Below are 15,418 nucleotides of genomic sequence, written 5' to 3'. Positions count from 1 at the left end.
TTAGAGATAGTGCCATGGTACTGTTGTCCCGATATAAAATCAACTACTTTACTGAACAATAACCAAATGTATTTGTATGCTACACATCCTAACATCATGAATGCAGAATAACGCGCTGCTCTGCTATGGAATTTTTAAATTCTTCTTCTGGCATCTGTTGCTAAAAATACCAGTCAGTAATTTTAATATGTTCCGTGTAAAGGTATTTCCTTAACCTTTTTCTTTAAACAGGTGAAATCTATGTAGATTATGATGGTTTAATCCAGCGCATGCGCATAATAATTATAACGTCACTCGCTGCATAGCCACAAGAGGGCGCACAATAAAAATATCGCTGATAACTTGCCAAAATTGGTACAAAAAGAAGTGCTGCAGTCTTTAGCTCATTTTTACTTTGCGTGCAGTTGAATGCTCGGAGTTGCGTGAAAGAACTCGGAACCAAATTAAGAGGTGGGTGAGATTTTGTTCTGTCACGGTAAACTGGCTGGAGGTTTATGGTGAAGAGAGAAATTTGCTATTAGCTAAGTAGTTTTGTTTTATCAGACAAAATACAAACGTGTGCACCAAAATACACTGCTCAAAAAAATAAAGGGAACACTCAAATAACACATCCTAGATCTGAATGAAAGAAATATTCTCATTGAATACTTTGTTCTGTACAAAGTTCCATTTGCACAACAGCAGGTGAAATTGATTGTCAATCAGTGTTGCTTCCAAAGTGGACAGTTTGATTTCACAGAAGTTTGATTTACTTGGAGTTATATTGTGTTAAGTGTTCCCTTTATTTTTTTGAGCAGTATATATTGTGGAGATATCCTGAGGTAGTTTTCAATTAGCTCATTGTCAATTTTCAAAAATTAAAAATGATAATAATAAAGAAATTGTTACTTCTAATAATGTAAACTGAAAGGTAGTGTAAAAACAATAAAATAGTCTGACTACCACAGCTACAACATTCAGTACAAAGTACATGGAGGGAAAGTTTAGAATGGATTGCAGTTGCTTCTTTCGTGGAAAATAACAAAATAGTCATTTGTGAGGTCAGTCTTTGCTTGGATTGCACATATGTAACATAGTTGAAATGGTTCAGGTTAAATCCTGCTAAAATGCACCATCTGCTGGTAAAACGGGGTATTGCATTCACCCTAGAAAGAGCGGGGTATTATGGGTAATCCTCAGAGCCATGAGGATCACTGTCGAGGTAACGTGTCTCTGCGATGTGATGAAGAAATATTATTTATAAAATATGTTTATGGTTTTCGTTTTTGCATATTATTGAAATATGTTTAATCCATGTTATGTTAGCTTTGCTATTATATTGTTTTTGTTGCGTTATAGAAATGTTTAGTTCGTGAGAAAGTGTGGCGGGAATTTCCCGCACATTAACATTATGGCTCCTCCTTGCAGGAGTTTCTTTCATGCCAGAGACTGACTTTACCTCGGTGCCCATGTGTGAAATGCAGGTATGTTTTACTAAATCTCTGTAGCAGATGGCTTATATAAGGCAATTTTATATTAATAGTTTTATGTAGATATGGTTAATGTTTTTGCATTGTTCCAAGATGCAAGTTCGTATAAGCTAAAATATAAAAATGGCATCTAGTGAATTAAATGTCAGCATTTTATTTTATTTTTCAGAGCATTTTAATTAATTGTGTTACTTTCTTTAAAAAGGACACTCACTGGTTGTTCCGTTGATGTAAACCAAATCCACTATACGATCACTGTAATTTTCAATTATTTTATTTTGGTTACTGTATTAAGGGTAATCCTCAGAGCCATGAGGATCACTGTCGAGGAGTTTCTTTCATGCCAGAGACTGACTTTACCTCGGTGCCCATGTGTGAAATGCAGGTATGAAATAAAGAAAACAACTGATGCCAGATTGAGCTCCTAGTCGTTCATTTCTGCACCAAGAAGCCACCAGATCCACGTAGGCCACATTGGTGCCGTGACTCGTCCAGAACTACATCGGACCGGGCTGGTGACTTCTGATCTTCACGTCGCTGGAGCTCCACTGTACCATCTGGGTTTTCAACAATAGTCTAAGTAGCACATCTGAGTGTTTATAAATCCTTGGGAAAGGATATTTTCTTTTGAATGCTTTTGGACTTTTGTCAAAATGAGTTTCAGTAATTTTGGACAATCAAACATGACTCCACTCTGTAGGGGTAGAGGTAGAGGGTTCTTTAACACCCCTGTTCCATTTTCAATGGGTGATAAAGTGTTGGGTGGGGCATTACTTGATGTAAATACTGAAGATGACTCATTTGTGACTGGGGAAGCTGTTACACCCAGTAGTCAGACCTGTCCTAATATTCAACCTCGTCAGTGTTCTAGCACATCTACCCCAGATTCTCATGTTAATAATGCTGGGCTAGTTGATCAGATGAGCACTATTGTCCAACAAATAGGGCAACAGCTGGCTGATAGTGTTATGGCACACCTGAACTCAAGCACCCCAAGTGGTACTGCAATAAAGAATACTCAAAATGAGAGCCATCAAGTTCCATTCAGCTCATTAGATCTTTCTCAGATCCAGCTCGTCTCCAGAAGCCAGGTGAGAGAACCACCTATTTTTAAAGGGGAGAGTTCTGATACAGTTACAGTTGATGAATGGGAGGACTCAATGAAAAGTTACATCAAAAAGAGTGGTGTACAGCAAGAACACCAAGCTGAAGAAATCCTGATCCATCTTAGAGGCAGAGCAAGGGATGTTGTGAGGTGTGGAATACGCAACTGTGGAATTGATGTTCAGCACAACCCACAAGCCATCTATTCTCTTCTTCGCAAGCACTTTGGGTCCGATCAGTGCTCCCCCGTACCACTTGCTGATTTTTACTCCACCCGGCCAAAAGAGAACGAGGATCCATTCGAATATTGGCTAAGATTGAATGGAGCAGCTGATGTTGCTGTTAGCCGTCTTCAAGAACAGGGTAAGACCTTTGACAATCCAAGTGTTGAAGTTACTCGCATGTTCATCAGAAACTGTCCATGTAAAGATTTAGCTATCACCTTCAGATCTAAGACCATAGAAAAATGGTCAGCACAAGATGTTCAGGAGGTGTTGGATGAGTATCATATGGAAAAGGTACTGCGGTCTGCTCGGAAAGAAAGCAGAATCAGTGTGAACCGTGCGGAGGTGGACTGCACAGCGCCCACATCTGTTCAGAAGCAGGAACTGCAACAATGTGTAGCCCCAGACAATTCCACTATGGACAGGCTGATTAGCATGTTGGAGAAAGTCCTACTTCAGGCCCAAGGTAACTCCCAGTCCGGCAGAAGGCAACCTGTTAAAAACCGTTTGCCGAATATTAAAGGACTGAACGACATACCATGTTCTGTGTGTAATGATAATTCTCACACTGCTCGTACACACTGCCGTCAGCATAATCTGTGCTTCTTCTGCCATCTTCCTGGCCATTCAAGTCGAAACTGCCGTCAGAGAGAGCAGCTGCCTTCCCACAACCAGCAGGAAAACTGAAAGATCTGCGTGGAGGGGAGGACAGCGCAGATCATCTTAGTGACACTCCCACCTTGGATTCTTCTGATGATGACTGTGAGACACTGTACATTAATTACAGCAGCAAAGTTCCACCACAAAAGACACTAATTGTGCAAGCCTCTCAGAGACTTTCAAAGACTGACAGCTTGTTCTACACAGATGTGACTGTTGGAGGAAAGCATTCTCTCAAAGCCTTGGTTGATAGTGGATCAATGGCATGCACCATAAGTGAGGAGGCTGAAGCAAAACTTTCAAGCTGTCTCACAAACCTGGATAAGAAACCAGCTGCTGATTTTGTTATTGTTGGATGTGGAGGTCATGTCGTCACACCTTCTGCATTGTATGAACTCACTCTAACAGTTTTTGACCTTAATGTCATAATCCCTGTTTTAGTAGTTCCAGGCCAAACTGATGAAATGATATTGGGCAGTAATGCTATCAGATGGCTGATTTCACGAATGAAAACCTCTTTTGATGGGGCAACTGACTGTTCCTCTCAGAGAGGCATTCACAAAGACAATTTGCCCTGTTTAATGTCTCTGCTGTCAGACTCAATATCCTGTGACCCAGGCATGAAACCCATCAAAGTGGGCACAGCCAAACTCAAAAGGTCTGTAACTCTCCAGCCCCTAACTGAACATTTAGTTTGGGCCAAACTGCCTACATCAGATGTTTCTTTAGTTGGATGTTCAGTCATCATTGAACCAACTCAGTCCAAATGCAGACCCAGACAAATCCTAGTGGGGAGAGTTGTGGCGTCATTGTACGGTGACGGGTGTGTTCCTGTCAAGATTGTAAATCCAACTGAAAAACCTCTCACTCTGAGAAGAAATGCAAAAGTTGCCGATGTGTCCACTTGTGTTTCTGTACAGGACTTCCCCAAGCCTGAGCTCATCCAATCCAACACACAGTACACCAAAGACCCTGTAAAGACACCAGTATCTGACAAGGAGATGTCTCATATTCTGAGTGACATTGGACTCCAGGACTTGGACCTCTCATCCTGTGAAGTCTCCCTTGAGTGGAAAAATAAGTTATTGCAAGTCATTCAGCAGTATGAATACATCTTTTCTCGGCATAAAATGGACTGTGGGGATGCTACAGATTTTGTGCACAGAATACGACTTGTGGATGACAAACCCTTTAGACTACCATACAGGCGTGTTCCGCCCTGCCATTATGAAAAACTGCGCACTGCTCTGAGTGAAATGGAGGAGTTAGGAATTATTCGTAAATCACAAAGCGAATACTCCTCTCCTTTGGTTCTGGTTGTTAAGCCTAATGGAGACCTCCGCATCTGCAATGATTTCAGATGGCTGAATGCGCGAACCGTTAAAGATGCGCATCCATTGCCTCATCAAACAGATGCCCTCGCCGCACTTGGTGGGAATGTATTCTTTTCCACCATGGACCTGACTTCAGGGTTCTATAATGTGAGGCTACACGAGGATGACAAAAGGTTTACTGCCTTTTCATCTCCATTTGGCCTGCATGAGTACAATAGGATGCCTCAAGGCTTGACCAATAGCCCTGCAACTTTCATGCGAATGATGATGTCTATTTTTGGGGACCAAAATTTCACTAGTTTGCTATGTTATTTGGATGACCTGATGGTCTTTGCCCCATCTGAACAGGTTGCGCTTGATCGGCTCCAGATGGTTTTCTCTCGTCTGGCTGCAAATAACTTAAAACTGTCTCCAAAAAAGTGTCACTTCCTTTGTAGGTCAGTGAAATTTTTGGGTCATGTGATAAGTGAGGACGGTGTAAGCACTGATCCTAGTAAAGTTGAGGCTATCAGTGAGGTACAGGAAACTGATCTCATGGAGCCTGATGGTGAGACACCATGTGCCAGGAAAATTAGATCCTTTCTTGGGATGGTCCTTTATTATCATCACTTTATTGGGAAGTGCTCTGTCAAAGCCAAACCACTCTTTGGCCTTGTAGCTGAGCCTGGAGCGACAAACAAAAAAGGGCGAGGCAACAAACCCAAATTCAAAAAGGGTCAGGTTAAACTGTCCCCATCTGACTGGACTGACGAGTGCAAGGAAGCATTTAAAACTTTGAAAAACGATTTGATAAGTAGTGTTACCTTGGCTCATCCGGATTTTAATGCTCCATTCATCCTTGCGGTTGATGCCTCTTTTGATGGCATTGGAGCTGTTTTGTCACAGCTTCCCCCTGATGGAAGGGTGGCTAGACCAGTGGCTTTTGCCAGTAGGACTCTCTCACGCTCACAGCTAAACTATCCAGCACATCGCTTGGAATTTCTTGCTCTTAAATGGGCAATATGCGACAAGTTTAACCACTGACTAAAAGGGCGTCATTTCACAGTCTGGACAGACAACAACCCATTAACATACATACTAACCAAGCCAAGGTTAGATGCGTGTGAACAACGGTGGGTTTCCAGGCTCGCTGCCTATAGTTTCGATCTGAATTATGTTCCTGGCAGCAAAAATGTTGTCGCTGATGCCTTGAGTAGAGAACCATTTGTTCAGTCATGCATGAGCCATCGCATCGTAACTGAACCATATACCGCACTGCTTAACCAGGTGAACGGTATGATGGACAAAACGGTCCAAGATGCGTTTCGTTGTACGAACAACTGTCAGCTGGTTGTTGAGAGCACAGATGACAATGCTGAGGTTCCCTCACAGACTCCCCAGACATTAACATCACAAGATGTGTCAACTGTTCTTGAGGCACATGAGTCTGGAGGTTTCAGTCAGACAAGAGCCACTGATCCAGTTGTCTTGCAACTCAGTGACATTGATCAATCTGCCTTGATGCCAAAGAGTGAACTTGCTAGTTTACAAGGTCAGGATGGTGTGTTGGGCCGACTTTTCTATTATGTGCAGCGTCACAGGAGACCCACCAGACGTGAACGCGCAAGTGAGTCACCTGGTGTTCTAAACCTGCTGAGACATTGGCCTAAGCTTGTCATTAAAGATGGCGTGATGTACAGAGTTAAGAAAGACAAACAAATGAACATGACAACTCAACAGTTTATTGTCCCTGACTCTTTAAAACCCAAGGTCCTCCAAGGGGTGCATGACTCAGCTGGTCATCAGGGCCAGGCCCGCACACTGTCTCTCGCCAGACAGAGATTCTTTTGGATTGGGATGGAACGAGACATTATTAACCATGTGAAGTGCTGTTTTCGATGTGTGGTTGGTAAAACTCCAGAACCTAATGACCGAGCTCCCCTTGAAATTATTCACACCTCTGAGCCAATGGAACTGGTCTGTATTGACTTTTGGACAGCTGAGCTCTCAGACAGGCGCTGTGTCGATGTTCTAGTTGTAACAGACCACTTTTCCAAGATGGCACATGCGTTTCCATGCAAAAATCAGTCAGCCAAACAAGTTGCTCGTCGTCTGTGGGATGACTTCTTTTGCATATATGGCTTTCCTAAACGCATTCATTCAGATCAAGGAGCAAATTTTGAAAGTCTTCTCATCAAAGAACTGCTGGACATGGCTGGCATACAAAAATCTCACACCACACCGTACCACCCGATGGGGAATGGCATTGTTGAACGTTACAACAGAACCTTAGGTAACATGATACGAGCACTTCCTCCCCAGTCCAAGTCAAGATGGCCTCAGATGCTCCGAATGCTAACATTCTGCTACAACTGCACTGAGCATGAAACAACTGGGTTTGCACCGTTTTTCCTTATGTTTGGCAGGATCCCGCGCCTGCCCATTGATGTGGTTTTCCAGCACGCTCTGTCAAATAGCCCAGTTGTAGACCATCATGAGTTTGTCTCCCGCCTCAAACATGACCTCTCTGTGGCTGCCCGCATTGCTCAACAAAACAGTTCATCTGAACAAGCCCACCAAGCAATGTACTACAACCGCAAAGCTAAAGGTTCTCCTCTCGATGTGGGTGACAGAGTTTTGGTTGCTAATCGTGGTGAGCGAGGGAAGAGGAAAATTGCAGACAAATGGGAATCAACAGTATATGAAGTGGTGTCTGTGAAGCCTGATATAAATGTGTATTGCATCAAAGATCCTGTCACATCAAGGACAAAGGTTCTCCACAGAAACCTTCTACTTCCTGTCAACTTTCTCACTGCTGCTGCCGTTTCTGCTGTTGCAGACCATTCCCCTTGCCCTTCCACAGCGGGAAGTGGACTCTCTGACCCTATTGTGCCTGATGAAGTACAGGACAATGAAACTAAAACTGTGAACTGGCTTTTGCAAATGGAGGACAATAGTTGTATGGATGAAGTTGTAAATCACCCTGACTGTGCTTCTGACATTCCAGTACGTGGTTCTTCAGTGGACATTGTGTGTCCTACCTCAAGTGATGTGACCAAGGATTTGCCTGAACCTGATCTCCCTGGATCTGTTGCACTGTCAGACTCTCCTGAACCAGTTTCCAACCTTACAACTGCAGCTGTCCTCTCTGAGCCCATTCAGCATGATCTTTCAGCTGAACATAGTACTGACACAAAACTGGACTTGCCTGCGACTGATGTTGTTTGCACTCAGCCGTCTCTGCTTTGCACTAGGTCGGGTAGGCCTGTTAAGCCTCCAGCCAGACTTATATGTGAAATGAATGAACAGGTTGTGGATGATTCAATGTCAACTGTGGACTCTCTGTTTTCCTTTGTAAGGACCATGTTTGCAGGGTAGATTTGTGTTGTTTCAAAGTTTTTTTGTTTTGTTTTTTTTTCCTCAGTGACTGCTTTGTAGAGCAATGGTTGTATGTCAAAAGGTGTAAATGGCATCTTTTGGGTCTGTGTTGGTAAGAGTAATGGCCGCACTTTTGCTAACATTATTCCTCATGGATAGTTTTGAACTGATGTGACTACTATGTGCTCTTTTTATTGCACTTTTATTTTAGTGCTGTGTGTACTTGTTTGATAGAACCCCATTTTAGCAGAATTTACAGGGGGTGTATGTAACATAGTTGAAATGGTTCAGGTTAAATCCTGCTAAAATGCACCATCTGCTGGTAAAACGGGGTATTGCATTCACCCTAGAAAGAGCGGGGTATTATGGGTAATCCTCAGAGCCATGAGGATCACTGTCGAGGTAACGTGTCTCTGCGATGTGATGAAGAAATATTATTTATAAAATATGTTTATGGTTTTCGTTTTTGCATATTATTGAAATATGTTTAATCCATGTTATGTTAGCTTTGCTATTATATTGTTTTTGTTGCGTTATAGAAATGTTTAGTTCGTGAGAAAGTGTGGCGGGAATTTCCCGCACATTAACATTATGGCTCCTCCTTGCAGGAGTTTCTTTCATGCCAGAGACTGACTTTACCTCGGTGCCCATGTGTGAAATGCAGGTATGTTTTACTAAATCTCTGTAGCAGATGGCTTATATAAGGCAATTTTATATTAATAGTTTTATGTAGATATGGTTAATGTTTTTGCATTGTTCCAAGATGCAAGTTCGTATAAGCTAAAATATAAAAATGGCATCTAGTGAATTAAATGTCAGCATTTTATTTTATTTTTCAGAGCATTTTAATTAATTGTGTTACTTTCTTTAAAAAGGACACTCACTGGTTGTTCCGTTGATGTAAACCAAATCCACTATACGATCACTGTAATTTTCAATTATTTTATTTTGGTTACTGTATTATGGGTAATCCTCAGAGCCATGAGGATCACTGTCGAGGAGTTTCTTTCATGCCAGAGACTGACTTTACCTCGGTGCCCATGTGTGAAATGCAGGTATGAAATAAAGAAAACAACTGATGCCAGATTGAGCTCCTAGTCGTTCATTTCTGCACCAAGAAGCCACCAGATCCACGTAGGCCACACATACAAACCACATGGGATGCACTACAGCAGCAACATCTAGAAAACATAAAAAATAAAAATCTGTAAAACAGCCAACTCTTGTTTTTCGCAGCTCTTTGCCTGAGATGTGCCCACATTCAACATTTGTATGAATCTCCCATTAATTTAGGTATTTTCATGATATACAAACTTCTTTATCCATGTGGAATAACAATAGTTGCGCTGATGGAGCTGCGGTACTTTGGAAAAATAAGAGTTTGATGCACAAGTTTGAGTCAAATACTTTTGTTTAATATTTGATAAGAAGAAACCCTAGTTTTTCTTTTTATTATTCTTATTAATTTAGATCCATCACCAACATTTGGGCATAAATCTGAAAATAGAGTTCATTTTAAATGGACCCAGGTTAAGCATAGTCCATCTTTTCCTAATAATGTTCAGGTCAGAACTATTCTTGTCACTTATTTTTAATCTTACTTTTCCATTTTGTAACCAGTTTTGAACGCGATGTCACCGTTTTAACAACCTGACTCATACTTTCACATCTGATGAAAGGAAACTGGTTTGCAGAAACCATGCCAGGATGTTGCTCATGGCTAGAAAACTCTTGTGGTTTTTCCTCAAAGCTGCTAAAAGAGATTAAACAAATGTTACTGGGTGTGTAAGTATGTATAATTTTCAGCTGGCTTGAATGATAAAACGGCCTCATAAGTTCAAACCCATTTACCCAGTTCTTGTTTTAAAGATTGTTTTGAAGTTCTGTCACAATCTCACCACCTTAAAACTAGAGCTCTGACATTGCATCATTAGAAGCCCGTAATCTGGCTACGACATCAAAACCATACTTGGTGAGTGTATGTCAATGCCTGACGCGAAAAAGTGAGAAAATGTTCTAATAATTTATGTTTTGGGCCAAACTGTGATTTTTTTAAGAGTGCCTTGATTGTCAGTGGCCACTAGAGGGCAGCAGAGAGAAGCAAATGTGATTTGACGGAAGCTGGAGTGGCGATAATGACGAGCAGGGGGAGGGAGAGAGAAGAGAGGCAGCTCTTTGGTATCTGACCACATGCTCACAGCATCGCTGTTTCACTGGCTGTTTCCCAGCTAATGTGTTTACAGCCTTCACCGAGAACCAGAGCAGCCCCTGCTCTGCACCCGCACACTCTCTCTCACCTCTGTTTTCTGTCTGTAATTAGCTGTTTATTGTTTACTGACTAGATTTAAGGCTTTTTAAGACTTCAAGGGAATCAATTTCCCCGACTGGAAGGTATTTTTGGCTCCATCAGGGACTCAAACCCTCCCTCTTGTTGCTGGGAAACCACTCCAGTGATTTGTGTGTTGTCAGGGTGCATTAAAAACACCATAGAGGCAAAGTTAGCTGGAGAAGATAGAAGAACAGATAGAAATATGGTATATGTCATATTTCCTTTAGTTTTTTTATACTAAAGGTGCAATAATCACCACACCTTGATTTCCCTTCTTAAGCCTGTCTTGCTTCACACTGATATTTTAGTGAGCAATGTAAGCTGGAATACAAAATTTTCTTCACGGTTTCTTCATGTGATTGTACACATTAATGGAAGAGGGTGATATTGAATGAATTTAGTAGATCTGCTGCTCTGAATTAAAGCAGCTCTGTGTTTTTATTTATTTATTTTTTGGTTTGTATTGTTCATTGACCAGGTCAGTTTTGTGTTGGGGGCAGCACAAGCCTTTGAGAAAAATGAAGCAAAAGCAAAGTAGTCAACTGTAGTTCTTCAGGTCTTGGGCATCCATTTGTGTTGTGCACAGTAAAAGCTCCATGTGTGAATTTATGTAATTTAGAAGGCAGGCAATGTGATAGTTGATTCCAGATTCCTATTTGGAGTTCAGTTGAAGGAATATTTTACTATATACTAAAGAATATAGACCGTTCTGGACCAAGTCTAATGCAACATAATAGACAACCTAAACTTAAAATGATCTGTTTTACACCAAACATTTTCTACCCTAAAGTATAATGTCTTATGTATCCTTTGGCATGAAAACAACCTGGAATAAGGGTGAAAATACCAATAAAATTTAGAATCCTTCTAGACTGTTTTATTTTTTACTTGTATTTAGATTTATAAAGCCTATTTATGATTTCTTTTTTTTTTTTTTTTTTTGCTTTTCTGAAGGAATGCAAAGATCATTCTCACCAGCTGAATGTCATTTATTCTCTTTATACCATGTTATCTTTCTCAATGTATAGGTATATATACAGTCAAGCCCAAAATTATTCATACAGCTGACAGATTTAGGTTTAAAAAAGTCTCCATTAATGTGTCTTTTGACCGGCTATAATATAAACATATGAGATTAATCCAGTCAGAGTCTGGCTGGGTTAATTCAACTTCAGTCGGATTGAGAATCTGAGGAGGGACCTAAAAATGAGGGTGACGGCAACGAGGCTTTCCCACCTTAAAGATCTGAAACTAATCACCTAAGATTGTCAAAATATCAATGGAAACGTGAACTAAGAAAGATTTTATTGCTGAAATAAAAACTAAGATTTTTTATTGATCATTATAAAGTGGTATTCATAATATGCAATGTGGCAGTTCTTTTATTAAATGTGAATAAACACTGATATGTTAAACAGGTTATAAATATGTGACATTTTAATGTGCCTGGGGTAGGAAAAAAATTGGGCTTAAATGTACTCTGTACATTTGTATGAAACACAAATGCATGCAAGTGGGTTTTTTTCAAAACTGAAAGTGTCACACGCTGCTTTTAGGCAAAACTGGAAAAACCTGACTTTCATCTATCTGTCACACTAATTGTTGACTATTCAGATGGCTGAATAGGTAAGCCATAAACAGTGTTGCTCAGATCACAATTTAATTTTACTGTCTGTAGTATTTAGAGTTTCTGTGAATCCTTGGTTTGCATTTCTGTTTGTGATTATTTCTTTGCTTTGTTGGTGATATTTCTCCGTTGTCTGATTTATCCAGCACCTTCTCACAGTGCCTCAGCTCCCTCTACCCTCTGTCTGCCTGTCATCTGCTCAGTAACTCTCCTGTCTGACACTCCAGTAACACCAAGTGGTTTTCACAGCCTGCATCAGGTCTTTCTATTGTTGCCACCAGCATGGTTTGTTGGTTTTTTTGAGGTCAGTTACCATTAAATCAGCTCTCACCTCCAGTCCTCATCTCTGTGTTTGGGTCCTTAACGACACTGCTTTGTGATCATGTGAACCTTATTAGACAAAATATTTTTATAGTTATAGTTATTTCACTTATTTAGAGCAGAACTCAATGTACTGCCCAAATGTGAACATTAAAGGTCATACGTTGTTGGGTCATTTGAGCAACCCCGCCCCCCCAACAGTCTCTTGCTTAAATGTAGACAATAGACGTGTATTTGAGGACCGCTTTTCACTCTTCTTGGTTTTTTTTTACCACATTTATGCTTCGTTTAAATTAAAAGCAACATTGTCTCTTCAAAAATCTTTTTAAAAACTGTCTGGAAGCATGAAGGTTTGAGTTTATGAATTAAAGTTGACTTGATGAATGAACATATAAATTGCGAATCTTCGGGAAAATGTTCAGTTATGTGGCTTTCTTTTATGATAAAGCAATTATGTGGTTGTAAGCTAATATATCTGGGTTGGGTCGATAATCTTTCAGTATGGGTAAACATTTTTCAGTTGGGCTTGACATGATCTTTCTTAATTAGGTTTAAAATTAATTTTCCTCTGCTATTCTTTGTCTTTGCATGAGTAAAGTAAGTTTTAGTTCATTTCAGTCTTCATGAGTTCAGTAGGGAAGACAAAGAAATATAAGAATACTACATGTTCTGCTTGTAACAGTCTAGAGTAAATAAAAGTGTAATTTGAGTCTGAAACAACATGACGGCAACATAAGGAGTGTATGATTACTTCAAACACCCAATGGTATTGAAAAAGTTGGATCTTTTCATATAAATCATGTTTCTAAAGTATATTTACATGAATATGTTGACACAACTATATTACTTTGCTCTGAACTGTATATGACTTCATTACACTTGCTTTTTAAAAAATCTGATTCAGTTGATCTAACAACAGTATGAAATTGAATGAGCAACTTAAACACTTTTAGGTCATTCATATTTATTTTTATTTTTTTTAGAATAGAGCGTTAATTGATGTTTCAAGGATAATAATTCCGCCTTCTAGATTATTCATAAGGCTTCTTGATTTCAACAAAAAAGGTAGAGGTTTGAAAAATTGTGACCATAATAATAATCAAATATTTAATAATCAGATAAGCAAAGGAAGAGGTGATTTATTTCAGCAACCCAATTCACAAAGTAAAACAGATTAATTACACACAGATGTTTTTCAAGCCTTTATTTCAGTTAATTATGTTGATTTTCTGCCTGAAGCTAAAGCTAATGCATACGTTTAAGATTAGAATATTAAATTAGTAAAAATATGTTTGACTGCTTTAAGTTTGCTATTTATCCAGCGAATGAACCTCATATGTATGCATGTAAAATATATTTATTTTGCATCTCGATTCAAATCATTACTTACCAATGTAATGACCAAGTTTGGACTTCAACAGGGTCGTTGTCTGTTGTGGTACTTGCTCCTGTTCTTAATATGAACAAACAAACAGCTATCAGAAATTCAGCTACTTTCATAAACGTTTTTTTTTTAAGAAAAAAATTATTTTATTGTTAAGGGCAGGATATGATGCTGATTTCAGTGCTTCAGTATTTTATTACTTGTGCTATATTTAAGCTGCATTGGTACAGCTTTGTTAGCCGTTGGGTGTGCATTACGGATACAGTAGGCTTATCAGGTTTTTCATAAAGACATCTTTCTTCTAATGGTGGAAGACTAAATTCAATGAGCTACAGTTACTGACTGTCACATTTCACATCACACAGCATAATTTGATCTGCTGTTTGCTTCTCACCACACAAAAGCTGGTAGGAAGACCATTAGATCTGCAGCTGATGGTCACAGGGAAATTTGATAATCTCCAGTTTGGTGGCTTTAAACTCTCAAATTTTATTACTGTTGATGCCAAAAAAAAAAAAAAAATCCGTCTCTTTCTGTGTCTGTCTCCATGCATAGAGCACTGACCCTCTGCTGACCCTGCACGGTGTGAAACATGTCACACAAGAGTGGCCGTGACCTCGTGTATGTGTGTGAGTATCTTCAGGCTATCTGCTACAAACACACATTTACACAAAGCTACAAAGACCTCAGCTTAAAGACCTGTCATCACTGGTACTCTTTTAAATCAACAATTTCTTTCTGTGAACCGTCGGTATTAACAACAAATCCAGTATCTTTCATTTGGGATGTCTTTTTTTTTAAAAGAAACTTTGAGGACTCCACCCAGAGTTTCTCAGCTTTTGTTGTAGCTCTGTCCCCTGGAGGGTAGTCACCAAGTTAAATGTCAGTGTGACAAAAGTCACCTAAAGGGGATTGAAAATAGCCTCATATAGACCTGCTTATGATGGAAAATATACACCTACAAGTAAAATACTCAAAAAAAGTACAAACCCAACATTTAACTTCGGTTCACTTCAGATTGAAAATATGCTTTGTCAAACTTAAAGGTTAAAGAAATATATATAAGATCTACCATTGTACCTTGAAGTTCCTATGAGTTTGTCTTGCTACATTGAGTGTTTGTCATAAAACAGCCGCCTACCTCAATGTGCTGTGAATTCATCCATTAATTTACCGACTTATTTTCTGTTGTGGACTTGCACTGTTTCTGTGCTGTACGTCTTTTCATTTTTATTCTCAGAGAGAGCACAGCTAAACCGGTCACAGCAAAAAGAGATTCAATTCAGTCACATAGCAGCAACTCTGAGCACTTGGCCATTAAAAAAAGAGGTGAAAATGACTTGCTGAAGTTCAAACTGGGCACCAGAAATTAGAGGAAATTGGATCATCTAGGTAACAGTGAACATGTCAAGGTAGTTGGTGCCAGGAAGACTTGTCTGAGTGTTTTAGAAACATATGATTTACAGCAGAGGGGTTAAACTCTGGGCCATAAGGGCAGGTCTCCTGCAACATATCTCCCTGGTTCAGCAGACCTGGATTAAATGACTGCATTGCTGCCTCAGCATGCACTGACAGTCTATTGGGCCTTATCTATATTTGATTTAGGTAT

At 39.8% G+C, this 15,418-nt stretch overlaps 1 protein-coding gene and 1 long non-coding RNA gene across 6 annotated transcripts in view; both read left to right on the top strand.

The window, feature by feature from the left end:
* Positions 1-118: 118 nt before the first annotated feature.
* Positions 119-15,418, top strand: part of LOC114145479 (uncharacterized) — a 56,365-nt gene continuing 41,065 nt past the window's right edge. Inside the window, exons 1-2 of one of the 2 annotated variants that reach the window (XR_003595703.1) lie at positions 119-450; positions 14,365-14,438. This is a non-coding gene — a long non-coding RNA (uncharacterized LOC114145479). The remainder of the gene's footprint in view (positions 451-14,364; positions 14,439-15,418) is intronic. The other variant, XR_003595702.1, reaches the window with a different exon arrangement.
* On the top strand, positions 3,124-9,255 carry LOC114145478 (uncharacterized). Of its 4 annotated transcripts, none has more exons than XR_003595701.1 (4): positions 3,124-6,579; positions 6,724-8,550; positions 8,757-8,812; positions 9,204-9,255. XR_003595701.1 is itself a non-coding variant. In XM_028019074.1 (2 exons), the coding sequence occupies exons 1-2, from the start codon at positions 6,010-6,012 to the stop codon at positions 8,146-8,148; spliced, it is 1,995 nt and encodes a 664-aa protein (XP_027874875.1). In that variant the 5' UTR covers positions 3,124-6,009; the 3' UTR covers positions 8,149-8,586. The 4 variants fall into 4 exon arrangements, 1 of the variants encoding a protein (XP_027874875.1); XR_003595700.1 differs by having other exon boundaries at positions 9,126-9,232; XR_003595699.1 differs by having other exon boundaries at positions 8,757-9,232.

This window comes from Xiphophorus couchianus, chromosome 5 (assembly GCF_001444195.1).
Source record: "Xiphophorus couchianus chromosome 5, X_couchianus-1.0, whole genome shotgun sequence".
Taxonomy (NCBI): Eukaryota; Metazoa; Chordata; class Actinopteri; order Cyprinodontiformes; family Poeciliidae; genus Xiphophorus; species Xiphophorus couchianus.
The sequence above is the reverse complement of the archived record's forward strand: the minus strand, read 5'-3'. Positions and strand labels throughout refer to the sequence as shown.